Source organism: Diorhabda sublineata, chromosome 2 (assembly GCF_026230105.1).
Source record: "Diorhabda sublineata isolate icDioSubl1.1 chromosome 2, icDioSubl1.1, whole genome shotgun sequence".
Classification (NCBI taxonomy): domain Eukaryota; kingdom Metazoa; phylum Arthropoda; class Insecta; order Coleoptera; family Chrysomelidae; genus Diorhabda; species Diorhabda sublineata.
Genome location: NC_079475.1, coordinates 12,796,051 through 12,817,416, shown reverse-complemented (window position 1 = coordinate 12,817,416; position 21,366 = coordinate 12,796,051). Strand labels below are relative to the sequence as shown.

Genomic DNA, 21,366 nt, shown 5'->3' with positions numbered 1-21,366 from the left:
TGTTTTACAAAGTTTATAAGAGACAATGTTTTTTTCTTCAAATTTCAATTAGAGAGTTCAAATGCAATTACTTTTAGTCCTAGGATTAAAAGTAGCGTTTTTAATCCTAGGATTAAAAGTGTTGCTAAGCAACGAGCAAATTTTTGGACGGTGAGGGGATTGATGGCTTTTGCACCTGAAAATGTCAACATTTTTTGATGGTTGGACAAAAAAATGATTTTTTATGTTTATTTTTCATTTTATAATATAATGATACATTTAAAAATTGGCCGCTTTTTCATACTTCTTTTTTATTTTTGCGTGCCTTTTGCTAAAGCGGTTTTAGTAAAAGGTTATTAATTCATCTAACATATTATACATAATTGAATGTATTTTATTCTATATTTTTATTTGACGAATATAATTGATTGAAATTATTTTCATCACTAATCTATAATTCTTAATGCTCTTTATCAAGGTGGATGGATACAATGAAGTATATTTTTGTCTAAGGAATATTTGAACATATGATACTGTCAAAATTCTGACAGTTTGATAGTTTTGTTGACATAATTTATGACATTTTAGTCAATACATTCCAGTCATAAAAATGATTTGAATTTAAACAAAACGCCCATTTAAATCGTAATGCTGATAATAAACTGTATATATACAAAAAATCACAATGAACCGACGTAAAAGTTGTAAAGGTAATAACAATTATCAATAATTTCTGCCATAAAATCTATTCGTAAAACACTTGCAGGGTCTCATAACAATAACATTGTTGGTCGGGCTCACTCAACTTTAAGCGTTTCCGCAGTTGATTATTATTTAAACTTGCCAGTAACATGTCCTCCTTCACCATCAGTGTCTACTATTACTCTTACTCCAGGAAGAATAAGAAATATTGATCAAGATATGGAAAATCTTAGGGTATCAAGACAAGATAATCCATTTATTCAGGTAAAACACGATTAAAATATATTTTGATTACATTTTTATTTTGTGTAATCGGAACCCCATTAATGATAAATCAAACAAATCATATATGTTTTCATAATTAATAATAAAAAGCATCTTGTATCTATGTACATGTAACTTTGATTTTTTCAATTGAATGCGATATAAAAGCCTAATTTTTAAAAGTTATTGTAGATTGTATTTACATGTAAAATTTTTATTTTGATAATTCAGTTTGTAACAGGGTTCACTTGAATACCATCTTGACAAGGTAATATGGGAAAAATGAAGCAATAAAGAACTGACGGAAAAATGTCCTGCTCATACAGTATTACAAATACAATGGTGTATAAGCAATATCTATATAAAAAGAATAGACCAAAAATTGATTGTGTTGTTAAAAAAACCAATTTTTCAATTAGCCTTCAAAGGCTGTGGTTCAAAGAAATTTAACCAATAATTCTGAATTTATTGTAGGAAAAGAGATTAAAATGCTTTCCTAACTCTTTCCTGACATTCATATTTTCTTTTTAGTGTCTTGTTATAGACAATATTTTTGATACCACTCCAAACAAAAAATTCTCTATCAATAAATATATATCTAGGATCTTTTGACATTTTGATAAACACAAAAGTTGGAATTGAAACTGTGGAAGTATCATCTGAAAGACTTTCAAGCAGTATGCTGATTTCAAATCTTGTTAAATTATAACACTGAAAATTCTAATAATTTAGATATAAGATTGTAAATATGAACTCCTCCTACAACTCTCACAGCAACTGAACTAACTGCTCTACAGAAAGACTTTATATATATCCCAAAAGAATTTCAAAAGTTCTAGAAAAATAAAGGAACAAAACAAATAAATAAATAGACCTTCCTAGAAATTAATCAAAAGAAACAATGTAAATAAACCGTTTGCTGTAATTAAAAGTTATATAAAAAAACAAACATCATAGGCGGGGCGGGTCCACCGAATTTTAGAATTCCAATAAATCCAGGCAGGTGGAGATGCGTTTGTAAAACTACTTTAGAGTTATGCACAAGTACAATTATAGTGATATTACAGCTTATTTTAAATCTGTTGAAATTATAACACTGAGAATTTAACGATTCAGATATAGGAATTTAAATATGAAGTCCCCCTATTATTTGTAACAACCTAAAAGTGAGTTGGAGTTACTGGAATATAAATATCACCAATTATTTTGGAACTTCGGAACACTTATGTATCAAAACATTCAATTTATATCAAGTAGTAACTATTGGTACACTGCGCAATACTCTTTATTACAATGTCTGATCTTCATGATAAGTTAATATCCTCATAAACCGAATCTCATAAAATCATGTGAGATTATGTAGTTTTGTAGATTGTTTTAATTAATAATTCATTTTTGCAAAATATCTGTCTTATATTGCAGAAAGTTATTGCTAGTAGAGAAAGTATAATTGACAGTTTGGATACAGAAGAAGAATCAGATCATGCAAACTTAATGGCCAAGGTAAATATAATCAGAATAAATAATGTGTTCCTTATAATGAGATTAAATGAAAAAATGATTTCTCTAATAAATTTGATACCAGAAAATTTATTTTGAATTGTCTTTTTGCATGAATTATAATACAATTAAAAGTTTAGATAAAAAAGTCCAGTTTCTGTTCACCATTTAACAGGGGTAGTTGTGTGTGAAATTTATAGAACTCATTTTGGGTTTAATTTTTAATTTTTATCACCTTAAAATGGACTCTGCTACCCTGAGCAATAAGTATTTTGAATTTATGGTTGATGGTATTTCATGGATGGGTCAGAATTAATTAAACTAAAAAATGTTTTAGTAAGAATATTTGTTGTACCTTACAATAATAATTTATTGTGTGAAGTAAAAGAAAAATTATACTTTTTATGGGTTACCTATGTTTTGTTTTAGGAATTATCTCTAGATTTAGATGTGGATCCTTTATCTCTTCCTGAAATGCACGAGCACATGATAAGAAGTCCTCCTCCAACCAATTGGCCAAAATCGCCGAATTTTAAAGTTTTCCATTTTCCACATAGTGAGGATGAAACCATCTCAATAGAAGTAAATGTAAGCCAAAACATAAATATCGTACAATCAGTAATAAATCACAAATTATTTTTTAATTTAAAAAAATTTATCATTTTTACATTTCACATTAAATTAGATAAATTCCTTGTTAAAATAATCTTTTTTTAATCTTTAGTTTCTGTTTGACTAGGATGTATCGTAAGCAAAAACTTAACACTCTATAATCTTCTCCAATTACATTGTCTCAAATGCGTTTCGATAATCAAGTAATCATCTTCAGAGACTTAAACTTATAACTTGACCTACTTATTTATACTAAATTCCCTCCAATAAACTCTCTCCTTCAAAAGAATGTAGTAAATATAACATGAAATAAATTTAACTTAATGCTAATATGGCGCTATTCATTCACCGTTTCATATACAAAGATGATCCTCCTCACCTCTACCCTCCATAGATATTTGTATCTTTTGTACAGAGACATATTACACCGACGTCTCTAATATTCGAGGGTGATGGTGCAAGGTCAGCTCGAGCAACTTCTCTTCGATTTTATATCAATCAACAGTTGGACTCACCTTATGGAAACTGGGGGGGGGGGCACAAAACTGCAAAACCCCCAAAACTACCCCTGAACAGTACAAAGGTGCCATAAGAGGAAAGGTTTCGACCAATGTTTTTGAACTTCAGCACAATGATGATGAATGAGTTCAAAGCAAGCTGATTGAGAGTGTCCGAAGGTACCATGGAAGGTAGAGAATTGGTTTTGGTCAATTGATTTGAAACTTGGCATACTGATAGTTCAAATCAAGCTGAGTAAAAGTCTCAATGGCATGAAACCTCAAAATCCCTTAAACCCCCAAAACTATCCCGAAGACTCCAACGATACCATACTCTCCTCAATTTTCCTCCCTTTCAAAGAACCCTCCGACACCAAAGGTAGTTTTGAGAGGGCTGAGGAGGTTTTGGGGTTTCTACCTCAAGGACAATTTTAATCAGCTTGATTTGAACTACCATTGTGCCAAGTTTCAGAGCAAATGGTCTAAACCAATTCTCTACCTTCAGACACTCAGAGGTAGTTTTGACAGGGCCGGAGGGTTTGGAGTTTCGATCCTATGGAAATTTTTAATTGGCTTGCTTTGAACTATCATTGTGACAAGTTTAAAAAAAAAGGCCTAAACCAATTCCCTCCCTTCCAGGGTACTTTCGAACATTCAGGGATAGTTTCAACAGGCTTAGAGAGGGGCTAGGGCTTCGATCCCTTGAAAACTTTCTATAAGCTTGCTTTGAATTATGATAAGTTTAAAAAAAAATTGGCCAAAACCAATTCCCTTCCTTCCATGGTACTTTAAAAAAAATGGCCGCACCCACCGGGGTGTTTTTTTTATTTGAGGTTAATTTATGCACAAAAAGTGCGAATTAATATTTGACATTGTCGTTTTAAAATATAAATAATATTCCATAATATTTAATTAGGCCAAAGAATCAATGACAACGGATATTAAACAGAAACATTCAAGTTGGGATGGTACCGACTCTTCTTCATTGAAATCTTATTCGAAATCTCATCATTATCAAGATCGTTTTTCCTTGTTAACACCAAATTCACATCGATCGGCAGCTGAAGATAGTATTCATCTAATGTCGGAAGACTAATTTTTTTTATTTAACTTTATTTATATTTATTATTTCTAGCTAATGTATTACTAGTCACAAAGAGTCTTATGATCAAGATTTCGTGGTAAAAATGTGATTTTTTTGCTTAAAACTTAATTTATTTCAATGATCTCTTTGAGCACTTTATTTATTATTTAGTTCACTGAATATATATGTACCACTTTATAATATTATTTTTTTTAATTAATATGGAAAAAAGTAGTAGAACAATATTTCCTTTAAAAGTAATCAAATTGTTGATTAAAATCAATTCCTTCTTCTTCTTGTTGTCTATAGTTATTCCTCTTTAGGCGTCGCATTGGAACTGTGTGTTCTCTTTCATCCATTTTTACATGCCTTTTTGTCCCCTAGAAGTACTTTCCTTTCCTCCAGAGTTTTTCTTATTTATTTCGCCTTGTTTTCTTTATCTCCTCAATTAATTGTCTTATTGGCCTTCCTGTTTACTTTTCCTTAGTTAATATTTTTGTAACCCGTATGAATTTTGAGGTCTCGTATACAATGCGACCCAAAGGATCTATTGTGTCCCCTTTTCTTGCTACGATACTGGAGAACCCAGTGTTTACAGCTTATCCGTTAATCCCACTCCTTTCTTGTAACCTGTAACCTGATGAACTCATTTATTAGCCAAATGGTCGACGATAGACAATACTGTAACTGCAGCTGTACCTGACCTTCTATCAATTAACCACATAGTTTGTTGTGACCTAGTTTCATATGATTGGCACACCGTAGTAAAGTGAATTGACACTTTTTAATGTTGTTCACGAACCGGACATTTTTTTGTAAATACATTTTATATTTATTCCTGCTCTATATTGCTCAATTGCTATATTTAGAGTCAAATCAGTTGCTCTTAATATGATAAGAAGGGGAATGGCGTTCACTTGAGAAAAATATGGTGTCATTTTTAAATTATTCATTATAAAAATTTGCATTTAGAGAAAAAATGCAGCGTCAAAATGGTCACTGTAAGTGTTCAAATTGATGCCCATCTTGGCCATTACATTTACGGCAACGTTTCTCATCGGAGAGCCTTTTAAGTTGTCCGCGAAGAGTTTCAAATTCTTCAATTGCAGTTCGAATGTACGCGAGAAGAACCCACAGGGTGTTAGGCCACGTGACTGTGCGCGCCACTCAATCAATCCTCGTCTGTTTATCCATTCTCCAAAATGAACATTATGATGTTAACATCGATATTTATGATCGATACATCGATGTTTGTAAAACATTTTGAATTCCTAAATATTTTTCCCAAATTTTTATTATCCACATTAATTTCGTTGTCATAGCAAAGATGATCTTCATTTTTTCAGTTTATACCGACGGCCAAATGAGCTTCTTCAAATATGGCAAAAATTTCATCTACATAATACAAGTAGTAATTCATCGGCTCTAATTATCGTATTCCACAAATATTAATTACCTTAAATCGCTTCAGTCTCCTATACTGAGTTTTCTGAACAGTTAATTGTGCTTCTTCAATTTCGTCCACTAAATTGCCATAATATTAAAGTGGTTTTCTTTTTTTTTCTCTCTAATAACTTGTTTAAAAACTTCTCGCACTGCGCGCGGACGACGCTGTTCCCCCGCACATGTCGAATCAGGTGACGTGTCGCGACCAATCCGAATAAAGTACGATGATCAGGTGATACAGCTTTAACTGACTCGCTTCGGAGTAATGTGTTTTGTCTAGTAACAACTAGTTTTAACTGACATATATTAAAAACTAGGAATAACACGTTCTATCTAATAACTATTGCATAAAGGCATCAAATTATAAAGAATTAGTTTCAAGGTTTTTTGTTTCGCGACAAAAATAGTCTTCTCGGTGAAAGGTATTTAAAAAATTTTATGTAATCACTTTGACAATATTTCAAATTGTCATTGTCATAATTTTCAAACATTTTTTTTTTTGTATAATTGTTTTAATAAGTAAATTTTGAAATGAAACTGCTACCAAAAAGATTTAATTTATGGCAAAAAGAATATCTGACTGATATAAATCGAAATTTGAGGAGTTCTTCCGTTCGGTTTCCAAAAATAGCTGTCACTAATACCCCTAGCTTACTTTCGATTGCCAATAATACATTTAAAAGCAGAAGATTCATGTGTAATTCAGGGAAAGATGATGAATGCCAAAAGGAAGATGATTATGGAAAACATCAGTTTCACGAAGAAACAGAAGCCGTTTTAAACGAACAAGTTTTATCAGAATTCATGGCAGCTTTTGAATATTTATCTATAGGGTATTATTTTGGCAGAACCGATGTAGCCCTACCGGGTTGTCAGGGTTTTTTCATGAATATGTACGAGGAGGAATTAGGACATGCGAATATATTTTCCAACTACGTGTTGATGAGAGGTGGTAAAGTGAAAATTAGCGATATAAAAATACCGGAAAATAAAAATTGGACTGTTACCGATGCGTTCCGTCAAGCATTGAACATGGAAAAGGATATAAAAGAGAAATTAACGAACGTTTACGATGTTGCCGAGAAACACAAAGATCTTCAGATTATGGATTTAGTATCTACAGACTTCATGGAAGAACAGAACAGATCAATTTGCGAAATGGCAAGATTAGTTACTAGATCTAAAATTACTGATTCCAAAGTGGGTGAATATCTGTTTGATCAAATGATATTTAAATCGTTCGTTAAGAAAGAAAAAGGAAACTTAATGTATAATCGTCAATTAGATTTAATTGACGACAAAGAAAAGCAGGGGATATATAAATGAAAGTATCGTACTACATTGTACTTTCTGTAAAGTAAAGAAAAATTCCAAGGTCCATTTGTAAAATTATTTGTAAAAATATAACCCTTCAACATTCATTGTATGTATGTATGTGGGAATGGGGTGTCATATACAACTCCAATTCCTCTTCACAAGTTTCTGGCGAAGTGGCTTTAGTAACTATCTCTTTTTCGTGTTTGTTCCAGAGAAGTTTACTATCTAGTGTGAGTCCCTGATATTTCTCCTCTGTTTTCCCCTCAATTACTTGTCCGTCTAGCTTGATGGACTTGAAGTTGAGTTTTTTCTCATAGTAAAGGAAATTATGTAGGTCTTAATCGGGTTGAAATTTAGCCCCACCGATCGAAACCACATTTTCGTATTGTTGATGAGTCCTCTTTGAACTATGTCACAGAATGTATTCTCAAAGCATCCTTTTGCGTAGATGACTATATCGTCTGCATATCCTTGACAGATTATGCCGAGCTTGATTTCATTTCTATTAACCTTGTTCTTTGCGTAGGTTCAACTTAGTTCATATTAGCTTTTTATGACCTATATGACATCCATCGAAGAGTATAGATTACCAGCTTCAAAATGCATGGTTGTAATATGTTAAACATTCGTCTTACGCGGCCATCAGCGCACCTTTGACGCGCGGGATGTATTAATACTTTCTAGAATTTTTTTCGAGAAAACTATAGCTTTTGCAAAAAAGGTGTAAGGGACCTTTTTTATCGAGAAAAACTTACCCTACAACGTAGTATTTTTTATTTTCTTTTATCTTCATCACAGATTATATTAATATATAATGTGATGAAGATATAAATGAATATATAAATAATTTCAGCCTTTTTGCTTCCAATTTGTATCTGTGGCCTTCAGCAACTGGGCTACTGAATTTAATCCCAAAAACCGTCAAATTCTCATTTATGTTCCAAGATATCAGTGTTTGTAGAGCAATAGAGCATTTGTTGATTGTTGTATTTGAGGTTATTTGATGTGATTCGGGTCTTTTAGTATTAACAATAACGGAAAACGATTTAGTACTTTTTGATATTTTACATTCGTTCGATGACGAATATGTAGTACCACCGTTACCATATTACACTTATTGCACTGTACTGGCTGAACTGACTCTAGGCCCAGTGCAGACAGTACAGTGAACTGGGTGAACTAGCTCTCTTGCACTGCTAGTAATAACAGCGACACGCTTTAGTGTACACTTTTTGAACTAGTTCTGCCAGTGCAGCTACCAAGAACAAATCTATTGTACATTTTAGAGATATTTATCTATAAGATGTTACTCTTGATGTTTGATGGTAGCAAAACTGTCAATTTTATTATTATTCAAGCTCTACATAACTCTGGGTTAATATTATCTACATTTTTATTAAACTAATCGTTTTTTTTAACTTAAATCTAATACGAAAGTATTTTTGTATGATTGACTTTATTATTTATTCATTAACCACATAATTATATAATATATCATGCGACAACTTCATATTTTGAAAGAATTCAAAATAATTGTTGTAAAACATCTTCCACATATGAATTCTAGCACTTTGGGACTGGTAATATTTTAGCTGTTCACTTACCCACTTTGTGCTTAAGAGTTTTGTTATTTTTAAAACGTTCAATAGAGCAGCTCTTTTATTGAATGCTCTTTTACATGATATTTACCGAACGAAAAAGTCAATTAGGTATGTAAAAAGATTTTTATGTAAGTGATATTTTTCAGTGTCCAAAATTTAATCACAGGTCTACAGAATTTTGTCGGCAGATGATCATAGAGGAAGAATAATTGACGACAGTTTTCTTCACAAACTGTGGCTTGATAGAGACAGTTTGGCCAAATGAGATTAGCCATCATGTTTAACCCAAACTCGGTTATAAAATTGTAATTTACATTCTCAAATACCTAGAAACTTTCCAAGGACTAAATAATTTGAATATAAATTACGTTTTTCTTTATTTACAAAATTGAATAAATAATTTTTTTAAATATGTTTAAATTCTATATATCTTGTATCATTTTCTTTACAATTACATATAATTAAAATAGAATCTTCAATATCCCTGAAGTTATTTTTTGCATGGACACTGAAGAAAAGCACTTTACACCAGCCATATATAAATATAAGAAATTAGTTGGAGAAGACTTAATTTATATGCATATGTTTGCCAACTAATTAATCGGCGTTTTCTTAATGGGATTGTGGCAAAATTAAACACCAAGTGTAGTAACTCTAATATATTACCGAGGTTTCGAATTCTTATGTAGTTATCGTCTGGGATTTAAGTTATGATCAAGTATAATATAGAAGTACTTATAAAATTATAACAATAAAAAAATAACTTACATTAATTAGTTTAGGATTGTGGCGTGTTGTTGAATTTTAGTATCATTTCACAACCAATAAAAATTAACACAAATTTTGTTAGTAACCAGAAACAATATTTATGTCACGAGTCAATTTGAATATTGATTTTTGTAACTAATTAATGATAAGTATTCGAAAACTCGGAAATATATTAGAGATAGTACACTTAGTGATTAATTTTGCCGCATTCCCTATATAATCTAGTCTTGTTTAGTAATAAAAATCAACAAAACAATTTTTTCCTGCTTGCATTTCTACTTTAAATTAGTCGTAAACTTAAAATTATTATAATTAAAAAAGTACCTAAACTCATATCAGAGAAAAATTAATTTATATGTCTGATTTATTCGAATGTCGATTCCTATAACGAGATAATTTATTTTTAATACATTAGGAACAAGTTCAAATTTAGATGATAATATATTGTAACAAGATTTGTTGTTAGGCTAGGCTCTTCTTCTTTTTCTCTCCTTTTAACTTGTCCTTTCCTATGTGAACAAGCGGCTCTCGAATATTTTGGAAAATTGCTAATTTGTAGAGTGCCCCGACGTTTGATTTGGTCGATTCGCTTGGAATAAACAGTTCCTTATTCAATTCTGTCCATTTTGAAAATACTTATCGGTTACTCTAAAATTGAGCATGATCCGATTAAAAGTTCATTAGTAGGTTAAGCGCCGCAGCAGACATCGGTGTCTGATTCAAGAAATTCCTACCAAGTTATGGAGGACACCGGTGACCGCTATGTTTTCACGGGCCACAGCGGACACCGCTTACCGCTATGTCTTTACGGGCCACAGCGGATACCACTTACCGCTATGTTTTCACGGGCAATAGTGGATACCGGTGTCCGTTCCTGGTTTTATAACTCTGGGTGAAAAAAATTGAAGATTATAAGTTTAAACAACCCAAAATCCTGACCAGGATGGAAGTTTTGCTAAAAATACCTTGACGCTTAACCTATTAATGTTGCCAGAATAAGATGTGTTTAGATTGTAGGAAAGATACTAACTTAAAGTTTCAAACATTCCTTTATCAGTGATAAATGTTCTAGTCAATGTCTAAAAACTGTTTTCTTTTTGTAAATAACTTTATATATATATATATATATATATATATATATATATATATATATATTTTATTTTCATGGATACGTTTGTACTTTTTAGCTGTTGTAGATTTTACGTGGTGTTATTGTAGCTAACTGATATTACTCGTAAATACATTCATTATGCTTCTGATGCGGAGGCCGATTTCCAGCCATCGTGACGTTTTATAGACTTATTTTTTTTTCAAGGCAACAGTTGTTCAAAAGTGAAAACTTATCGGCTCAAAACGCCACGTCAAAATGTATTGGAAATATTTATATTCAATTTATTTCAGTCGAAGTAAATTCACATTCACGGTTGTACAAAAAATGTTGTTAGTAGTTCGTATATAAAATTCGTGTTTTCACGGCACATTCAAGAGAATTTATTCGTCATTAAGACTTTTATGTGCCATTTACGTACTTACCACTAAAATAACTAATTTATCAATGGTTAATACGAGGGTTGCTACTTTAGCTAAATGCGTTTCAACCAATTGATATTCTGATTTAGGTACAACCAAAATCTATGGTTTTAACGCTTCTTTGTGTTGACATCGTAATTTATTATTTATCTGTGGAAATAAGAATAAATCATTGGCTGCAAAACTAGAACTATCTGGTGGATGACCCATCAATTCGATATTTTGATTGTTCACAAACTTTTTTGTTTGAACTGATGTGTGAGAGCTCTCATTATCGTGGTGAAGAATGATTCGTATCCTGCAATTGGTTTCCCTCATTTTTTCTAACACTGGTAAACAAAGTCTGATGTGCCGTTCAGAATTCACAGTTCTACGTTGCTTTAAAGATAGGAGTGAAACCGAGCACTGAAAACGTGTCCAAAAGCACAAGAATGTCGCAAAACTGACTAATTCTACAAAAGGGATGATTGGTCTGAAACGGGTGCAATAAAATATACCAGAAACGTTCAGTTTTCTCAATTTTGGTTCCTTGAATGTACGCATCAGACGTTTGTACGAGCAGTGTGTAAATCTAAAGATGTTTATTTGTGTTTTGGATATAATTTAGTCAGGGGTGAAGGGAATCTGGGTATATAGTCAAAGAAATAATAAAATTTTTGATTAGATACAAAATTAGTTACGTTTTAATTTTTTGTTAAAAAGAAAGAGCATAGTATGTAGAATCATAGTTCAAAAAAAATTAGCTGTCCATATTCGCCTCTTTCGAAAGTTTCTAATTGTCCACTTTAGAGCTTTTCCTTTGGAACTTAATTTCATTTTTGGAAAAGTACCTGGTATGATGTTCTGCCTTAATTGTTAATCTTTCAAAATCGTAACCGTTTATAATAATAATAAAAAATAATATAGGGAACCCTTTCTAGAACACTATATTAAAATATTGAATATCAAAATAAATGTACAAGTGAAAGCTCGGTGGCTTCTCTTTGTCGATGTTCAGTTTTCTGCAGTATATAACGAGATGAGCGTGTAAAAACTTCGCTTTGAAATCCGTTTCAAAGGTCCAAAAATGTTTTTTTGTATTCATATTACACAGGCCCTAATACGAGACTATAATTTTACACCAATGATAGTGTTATGCTGGAAAAAGTCATTTTTTTCGTGACGTTTCCGGAAAATTCATTTTATCCTCAGCATTCAATCAATTAGTTGTTAATTTAATTATTCAGGCGTTAACTCGGCCAAACAAATTTTTCCCCAACGATACTGTTCAGCTGGGAAAACTCGGGAAAAGTCATTTTTTCCGCGGTCATTTAATCAGCATTAGTCGAGCACTTATTTATACAAGCTCTAGTGAGGCCACACGCCCGAAAACGGAATAAAAATTTACAAAAATTGTTTTTCTATCATTGAACAACGTAGCACTTAATTATGGAAGGATGCTATTATTCATTTTGCAAAATTAACTTGCATTGGTCTGCTAACTTTTTTTCTAGTAGTGAGCTGAACAGTCAATTTCTCAAAAACTTGCTCATCGGAAAATTTCGTGATATTAGCACTTAAATTTTCGCATATTGTTTTTTCTGTCTGCTCATATTGCTAACTTTAGTGACACCTTTCTGACAGCCAAATGTTCGTGCAATATTGAATGTATACGAATGGAACTAACATCCAAGTATGTCTGAGTCTCACACGACGATCTTGCATTATCATTTTACCCATAGCATCAATGTTTTCTGTAATAACAGTCGATTTTGGACGACTTTCACAAAATTCATCCTGTAATTAATTTATTGAATTCGAAAAACAAAAGCTCGAGATGGAGTTTCATCACCAAAAGTCGAAGCAAATTGATCGGCAGACTGCTGTTGGTTTAATCCCAGTCGAAAATCATCATACGAAAATTTTCGCGATTCAATTCGATTTCTTGACCTTGACCAAAATGAATGTGTCAAGTATCTGTAAACGACTCAAATAGCACTCGTTCTAGGTACGTTCATCATTAAAAATGTTAATGGCAATGTAAGATTTGACATATTCCCATCAGTGTTGCCATGTTTCAAAACTGAAGTAGCAAACTCACAGTAATGATTGAATTAGTTTTTGCATTTAGGGTGCATGTAGTACTAATATTAAACATTTCCCTTTGATAGAAATTTTTGAAAACGTCGGGCAATCAAATTGATACTACTCACTAATAGAGATAATTTTTTTATTGAAAATCCAATTAAAAAAATTGGTACGACTAAATTATGAAAAAAGTAAAATACGTTAAATATTTTGAGATTCATTTTAGTTCATTGAGAAAAATTTTTTAATAACATTATAAATTATAGATGTACCGGAATTGATTGTTAAAGGAATTAAAATTTTATTGAAACTTATTTAAAGCATTCTAATGATCTTAAAATAAAGTTATTTTCATTTATTAACAGGGTAAAAACCATTACGTTTGTAGAATAAAAAGAAAAAGTTGTATTATATTTAGTACTGTTGAATTCAAACTGTATAAATAGATTTAAAAAGTAGCTGAACTAGATGGTGACTAACATCTTTCTCGATTGAAATGGCACACTTGGGATTATTTTTTATGGAAAAAATGCGAATGGTATTCCTCTACGTCACTATTCAATAAACGATAATTTAAACAGTCCTACATAAAAAACACTAAGTAATAATTATTGGAACCGTTATTGATTTTCATACTGAACACACTGTTCATATTACCACTACACCAACACTCACAATTACACTGTCCGACACGCGTTTCGATAACCAAGTTTGTCTCACTTCAGTCTGTGTAATGATAATTAGAAAACCAACTAGTTACATCTAAGAATTTGATTAGATTTGATTCTGAATCCACTCGCAGCTTTGTCAAAGCTACTTCAACGGTTAAACGTGTTTATAAACATTTCAACTATGTCGTTTTCAAAGGGCCAAAATATGTCAAGTCCAAGGGTTGGATTCTGTGTGAAGAGTGTGGTGGCGGAGTTAGGATAATGATTCCATGATTGCTGCAGAGTGAGAATTAATCAAGACTTATATGACTCTCATGGATATCTAAAATAAGCAAAAGGGGTCTTCGTTTGAAGGTTTTGTGTGTAAAATAAAATGTTGTAGTCAATCCATAAATAAACGTTCGTTTATCCATCCAGAGTTTGACGCAGCCCTAACCATATTAGGGTTACTAATTTTTAGTAATAGTAGGTTCATACGCTTCCTTTTAAATATAAAAAATTACGGAGAATGTATTGACCAGTTGCTCTAAAAGCACAAACAACTTTTGTTGAAGACTCCCTAACCTTTTGCCACTATTCTCTTATTGCTTTGTACCGTCGATATTACTACTATCACTACTGGTACTACGGCCCTCAAAGAGTCTTGGTCTCGTCCACCACATTCCTTCAGTCATCATGGTCCTCATACCTAGTTCTCGAAGATCCTCTCCGACATCATCCAGCCTGGCTCTCTTGACTTCTGTCACCAGGCTGGAGTCTTCATAGAACCGGTAGAGCTCGGTGTTTATATGACTGAGCCACCCTGGTTCATATATTTGGCGTAAGATCTTTCACTTCCACGTTCAACACCTCTCGTCTCGTCTGGTGGAATAGATCCGCTTTGTCATTCTCCAATTCAGTTTAACGTGACTTTGGTAGTAGTTGAAGACTGAATTATATGAAGTCATAGACATTGAAAATTTTATCAGTTTGAACATGTTTGTTTATCATTGAACTTGTAGATTTTACCTGACATATAACTTAGCATTTTATACCTAAAAATACCTGCGTGTGCCATATGTGACTGTATTGTATAGAATCATAAGTAATATTATCAAGAGTTTATGCACATGTTGATAAATTTATTTACAGTTTATTTATTAAATTTATTGTCTATGTAGATTATTTTAAATTTCTGTTTCAAAATTATATATTATATAATCGAAAACTTTAGAAAAATAAAAAGTTACCAAAGGACTGTTGTATTATTTATAAATTCCTGCACAATTTATGATCATATGATCACTCATTCTCTTAACCTGGTGAACCAGTTCACCAGCCAAATGGTCTGGGATAGGAAATAATGCTGCCACGACTGTAACTGCCTAACCAATAAAACAAAAAAATACAAACAAAACATATCCTTAACATCTTTTTTGGCACAAGCAATGAGCTAATGCGACACAAATAGAAACTCCCTCTTAAAAATCACAACAATATTAGCTCAGCAGAAGAAAATCTTTTCTATATCAGAGCTAATTCTGAAATATGCTTTATCCCATCAAAAACTGTTCCCATTTCACCCAAAAAACAATCGTAAGAGTCTATTCACAAACGCGTAAGAAAGACAAAGTCTAAAATGCCAGCTTTTAGTTATTAGGTTTTGAAATACGTATAATAGGTTTGTTCCAAGCCATCAAAAAACCGTCCTTGGTACGGGACGATTCTGAGCAATAGAGATTACGTGTGTAAATCGGACGGTTACCGTTATAAGAACGATTCTGTTTTGCGTTCCAACCGACTTAGGTATCGTTGGTGAACCGTTTCCGGGACGGCCTTTTCGATACTTGTTTGATTACAAGTACTGTTACAAGAATGGTGCATAGCCGGAGATTGCGCAGAAAATATCTATAAACGCTTCCGATAACCGTTCCAAGTACGGTCCCAACTAGCAGGCTGGAACAAACCTAATATTGAAAAATATAGTTTCAAAGGTTCAGACGGTTCACAAACGATACCTAAGTCGGTTGGAACGCAAATCAGAATCGTTCGTATAACGGTAAACGGCCGGTTGGAACACGTAATCTCTATTACCCAGAATCGTCACCGTACCAAGGACGGTTTTTTGATGGGTTGGAACAAACATATTATACGTATTTCATAGACAACAAACAATTAATTTGTGACATGTTTTCAAATTTGACATTTGACACAAAGCTTAACGAAGATTGTTCCAATTGATTCTTGTGTGTCAAGCTCATGAGCGTCGAGTCCATGGGGGTTTTGTGCACAAAGTGCTTAATAAATTGGAAAGCAGCTCATATATTCATCTATATTATTCTCATTCATGTACATTCTCATCATCATTCTTTGTTCAAACATCTGACTGTGAAATTAGACAAGTTATAGTAGCTTTCTTTTCTATATCGACTACTAAAGGCATGAACTACAACGTTGAGTTTGATCTAAAATACTTCTAATTCGTCTTGTTGACTATATTTCAAACTAGTAATAGTTGACAGCAGTAATTATTCAGAGGGTAATAAAGAAGACATAAAGCTCTCAACTTGTTCTGGTGAACTAGTAGAGCAAGTGCAAAAGCAAAAAAAGAAGTATAAAACAGCTGAACTATTTGACATTTCGACTTTTGACATAAGTGACATTTAACATTGTTTATACAAAATATAAACAAATAATATACAAATTTAACAATATACTTTATTACTAATTAAACGAAGTAAATATTGTTCGCGTTGCTTATAAATCCCAAATACATGTCTCAATGTTTAAGCTCATGTAGCTATGGCAGATACAGACTGTTTGAGTGAATGTGCTAGTTCGGTCGGCGAAGAAGAACGCGTTAAAAAACTTTTTCAAGCTTGTGATGCTAACGGTGATGGATATATAGATAGGTAAAAATATTCTTGTATATAAAAAGCTCCTTTAAGAAAATAAACAAAAACGAGGTTTATTAAACACAAAACTGTAAATATAACTAATAATGTAAATAATTATGCTCTTCGAACCTAAGTTTAATTGTGCATAAATTTTATATTTTTCACAATTTGATGCCCTTCTTCATTATCTACAAAAAAGAAATGAATAATTTAAATTGTACTTAGGTTGTTTTGGTTTTTTTGCGAAAAACTACTATCAATTTTATAAATTATATGAGATTAAATGGTTTTATATAAATTAATATTATAAAGTGTGTTTAAGTAAATAGGCTCGTGTCGACATTAGTCTTATTTTAAGTTCTTGGAAAACCGGACATATCAACTTCAGCTGTTTAATAAAGAGACTTGCTTCTCCTATTAATGTTGAGTAGAATATTAGAAAATCCAATTTTCCTCAATTTTATAAAAAGAAATATTAATTCACACACACACAACAAGCTCCTACAATATTTAGAGTAACATTTAATAGCAGTTGACCCTGGGGGGGGGGGCATTTTTTTAAATTATATTTAGTTTCATAAGGGAATCTTTTATAAAGATAATCTGTTGCAATTTTGCTTAGACTGTTTAATCTCTCAAACTTGCTTATTCTTCTATTTCTAGTCAAGATCTACTGGCAGTGTGTAAAGAACTCAGTTTAGAAGACTCCTTAGATGAATTAATGTTACAGCTAGGAGCAGATTCACAAGGCAGAATTTCTTATGAACAGTTTTTGCAAAGAAGATTAGCATTGAGACCTGACATTGAAGCTCTTAAATCAAGTGGCAAAGACACCAGTGATCAAGGTAACTAACTTTTTATCTATCTATCATTCATATCTATAATAGGAGAGTGGTTTTTATGAATCTGTTTGGAATATTCAGATTTCTTATATGGCACATAAGAGAATAATTCTGCTGGCGTGGCAAATAAATTTAAGAGAATAACTTCAATGGGTGCGATTATTCAGAAATGATAAACTGGATGGACTTCTCCAATGTTGAGAGAAATCGGAAACGAAGAGATCAAATCACACTTACACAGTGACTCTACTAATGGGAAAATTACTTTCAACTAATTTCTAGTCCACACTCAATATGTTGGGTATGGAAGAAAAAACTGTGAAATTGGATCATGAAACAGATATTCATTTTTCCAAATATCAAAATAAAGTACCTATTATTATATCAAAAGTATGTAACGAAAATACAAAAAAATCTTAGAAACATGCTTCACCATAAAAAGACTAGATGGTAGACAAAAGAAATACAGAAAGTGATAAATAAGAAAAAATAAGCATGGAGAAAATACCCACAATCCAAAGCAGATCGATACAGAGATCAGTACATAAAACAAAGTAAGGAGATAAAGAAAAAAGTGAGAAATGTGAAACAGAAATGTTGGAAAGAATTTGGAAGATAACTGAACAAAGAATATGATAATAACAACAGGAATTTCTGCCATAGCATAAAAGCATTGGGAGGAAAGAAAAAGAACATAAAAGGAATTTAAGCCATATAAAGTAAGCTTAGAACAAAACCTTCAGAAGTATTAAACACATGGAACTCCTTTGGCTCAAAGGAATTCAAGAAAGAAACACATCAAACATACATCATAGCAGAAGAGGATGAAAGAGAAAATACAAATATGGAAGATATCAGCTATGAAGAAGTCAAAGAGAGAAGAAAGCAAGTCGTGGATATGGGAGATGATGAAGGAAGCATGAAGGTAATAAACTCAACCACAAAAATGAGAGGAGAATTTGCGAGTTCCTTTCCACAACAAATTGAGAACACTACAGACCAATATGCCTAACTTGAGTGCTCTACAAGATATACACTAGGATAATTGAAGGAAGACTAAGAGAAGAAGTAGGCAAGAAACTAGAAGAAGTACAAGCAGCATATGGAAAAAGAAGACAAACAATAGATAAGATTTTCATATTAAGAAATAGGTATAATAGGAAGATGTTTTACAAAAAAGGAGAAACACTGCACTAGGTGTTCATAGACCCGAGGGCTGCAATCGAAACAACGTGTGGAATATATTAAACAAATTAGAAATACTAAAAAAATAATGCTTATCATAATAAGGGTATATAAAAGAGTAAAAGGAAAGTAAAATTGAATGGCCAAAAATCAGAAAACTTTATGATGAAAAAAAGGATAAAAAAGGGGCCAGTCTAAGCCCACTATTGTTCATACTAACAATGGATGAAATACTAAGAAATGTAAAGAAAAGGTTAAGACACCTCAAAAGAACAAATGATATCTCAACATGATACCAGTAAACTTAGAAGGTTTATATAAGAGGACAACATCATAATTATAGCAGAAAATCACAGAAAGATGGAAGCACTCACAAAAATTTGGATAGAGAAACTACAAATGAAAATGAACATAGAGAAATAGGCTAAACAATAATAATTAGTAAGAAAGAAGAAACTAAGAACTATTGGAAATAAAAGGAGCAGTCCAAGAAAAAATGAACAAATAGTAAATATACGACAACAAAGGCAACAAACAATAAATCAAATGATGATAGTGGTACAGGATAGGAAAATGATGTGGATATGGATAATAAATACATTTCCGACGTCCTAGAGAAGGCAAAAGGAAAAGTGAGAAGAAGAAATGTGCAATTTTCAATAATTTGACAAAAGTATGAAAAATAAAATATCCTTATATTACAATCAGTTTCTTATTGATTCCTTTAGCTATATCAGCAAATTTAAAAAAGAAAATGTTCTCACCACACTAGTAAACTGTCTATTTTAAAGTCATTATGTTATTAATCATTGATGTTCACTATATCTAGTCGGTAAAGTAAATATCATTGATTAGAACAAACTTAATTTTTTTCAGGAAAATCAGATCGTTGGGAATGGGATTCAGGTGCAAGAGACATGAGTCCTGTTCTGAAAAACAAACTTAAGCAAGTGGAAAAACATATTGAGGCCGAATTTAAGGTAAGACTTTTATTCAACAATTCAAAAACTATTCGTTAACATCATAATCTAACATTCTTCTGGATATAACCCACCAGGTGTTGAGAAAACCAACATCGAGAATTCTCGTTCCAAAATGTCTGTATGGTACTTGCAAATATGAGCACTTACATTCATATGTATCACAGTCTTTACTAAATTCATCGACCCATACTATAGAAAATACACCTAAATTTATGTATCTTATAAGATTCGCGTTAAAACACTTTTCAATATATTTTAAATGTGTTACGGATGTTGGATTGGTTAAACTCGGATTTACTAATGCCAATTCATTGGCGCTTTCGATATACTTCGATTTGAAAGATCTCAAATCTGGATTACTTGTAACACAGTACGATAAAAATGATATCCCCGTGAAATATGTTGCAGCTTTTAGAGGCTTCTGTCTGACTTCCATTTTGAGGTTAACACCAACATCTTTGTAATCTCTAGCTAGAAGTTTCCAATAATTGAACCATTTTTCTATAAAAGTACCCTTAATTTTGTTGTTAAATTTTAGAGACACATCTTTCCATTGGTATGTGTTTATGATGATACTATTTGAATAGTTGTTACGTGAAAATTTCCACATTGTTTATATTAGGGTTATTTATACTTCGTTGAAGAAATGTAAAAATCACTCACAATTATTCATATTTTCTCTCTAATTTTCTGTTTCAAATCAATTTGAGTTAATCTTTAATACGTTCTGATTATAAAAACAATGCAAATAATTTTGACAACTGACGCAATTTGTAGGTTAGAGTTAATTATTGTTATTAGTAGTGTCTATTCATACAAGAACCGGACGATCAATTTATTTCATTTACCTGATATCAATAGCTTTGCAAGTTGAAAGTGTGCGTTTCCGGTATGAATACAGCACGTTCGAGATTTAAAATTTTGTGTTCTTGGAGCACTAGTTACTAATTCCGAACATACTCTAAATTAGTTCAATAGCTGTGTTCGCGGTAGAGATCCTGAACATATTCTTTTATCAGATGAATACGTAGTTAGCAATTGTGCGTCTCCGGAGCGAATAAAGCTTGTTCGAGATTTAAAATTCGGTGTTCGTGGAACACAGATAACTAATTCCGAACGTGTTCTGAATACGTCCTAACTTATGTGTTTTTCTACTCACTTGTAATATCAAGAATAAATCTTAATTATTCAATAAGGTGAATATCATATACATTTTATTTTCGTAACTAGTTTGAACATCATACTAAACGTTGATAAATCTTTCGTCGAGGAATGTATGCTCCGAACATATTCTGAATAAAGCATGCGCATTTGAAACGTTCAAAAGATATCCAAAATTTATTTGGAATGTGTACAAATAAAATACCAGAACAAAACTAATATTTCATTCTGTGTTATTGTTTAAATAATAAATATATTAATACAGTTCCGTATTAGGTTAA

At 31.9% G+C, this 21,366-nt stretch overlaps 3 protein-coding genes across 4 annotated transcripts in view; 2 read left to right on the top strand and 1 right to left on the bottom strand.

Annotated features, from left to right (window-relative positions):
* The first annotated feature begins 565 nt into the window (after window positions 1-565).
* On the top strand, window positions 566-15,266 carry LOC130453404 (uncharacterized). 2 transcript variants are annotated; one of them, XM_056793123.1, is made up of 5 exons: window positions 566-689; window positions 746-945; window positions 2,368-2,448; window positions 2,875-3,033; window positions 4,471-7,134. In XM_056793123.1, exons 1-5 carry the CDS (start codon window positions 665-667, stop codon window positions 4,648-4,650), a joined length of 645 nt encoding a protein of 214 aa, XP_056649101.1. In that variant the 5' UTR covers window positions 566-664; the 3' UTR covers window positions 4,651-7,134. The 2 variants fall into 2 exon arrangements, with proteins under 2 accessions (XP_056649101.1, XP_056649102.1); XM_056793124.1 differs by lacking the exon at window positions 4,471-7,134 and adding an exon at window positions 9,149-15,266 and having other exon boundaries at window positions 575-689.
* Window positions 15,267-16,666: 1,400 nt separating this feature from the next.
* Window positions 16,667-21,366, top strand: part of LOC130453340 (colorectal mutant cancer protein) — an 82,756-nt gene continuing 78,056 nt past the window's right edge. Inside the window, exons 1-3 of the mRNA XM_056793019.1 lie at window positions 16,667-16,929; window positions 17,578-17,759; window positions 19,818-19,921. Coding sequence (XP_056648997.1) covers window positions 16,820-16,929; window positions 17,578-17,759; window positions 19,818-19,921 — 396 coding nt within the window. The 5' untranslated portion in view covers window positions 16,667-16,819. The remainder of the gene's footprint in view (window positions 16,930-17,577; window positions 17,760-19,817; window positions 19,922-21,366) is intronic.
* LOC130453341 (mitochondrial import inner membrane translocase subunit Tim29) lies at window positions 19,916-20,708 on the bottom strand. Its single transcript, XM_056793020.1, has one exon. The coding sequence runs from the start codon at window positions 20,532-20,534 to the stop codon at window positions 19,950-19,952; it is 585 nt and encodes a 194-aa protein (XP_056648998.1). The 5' UTR covers window positions 20,535-20,708; the 3' UTR covers window positions 19,916-19,949.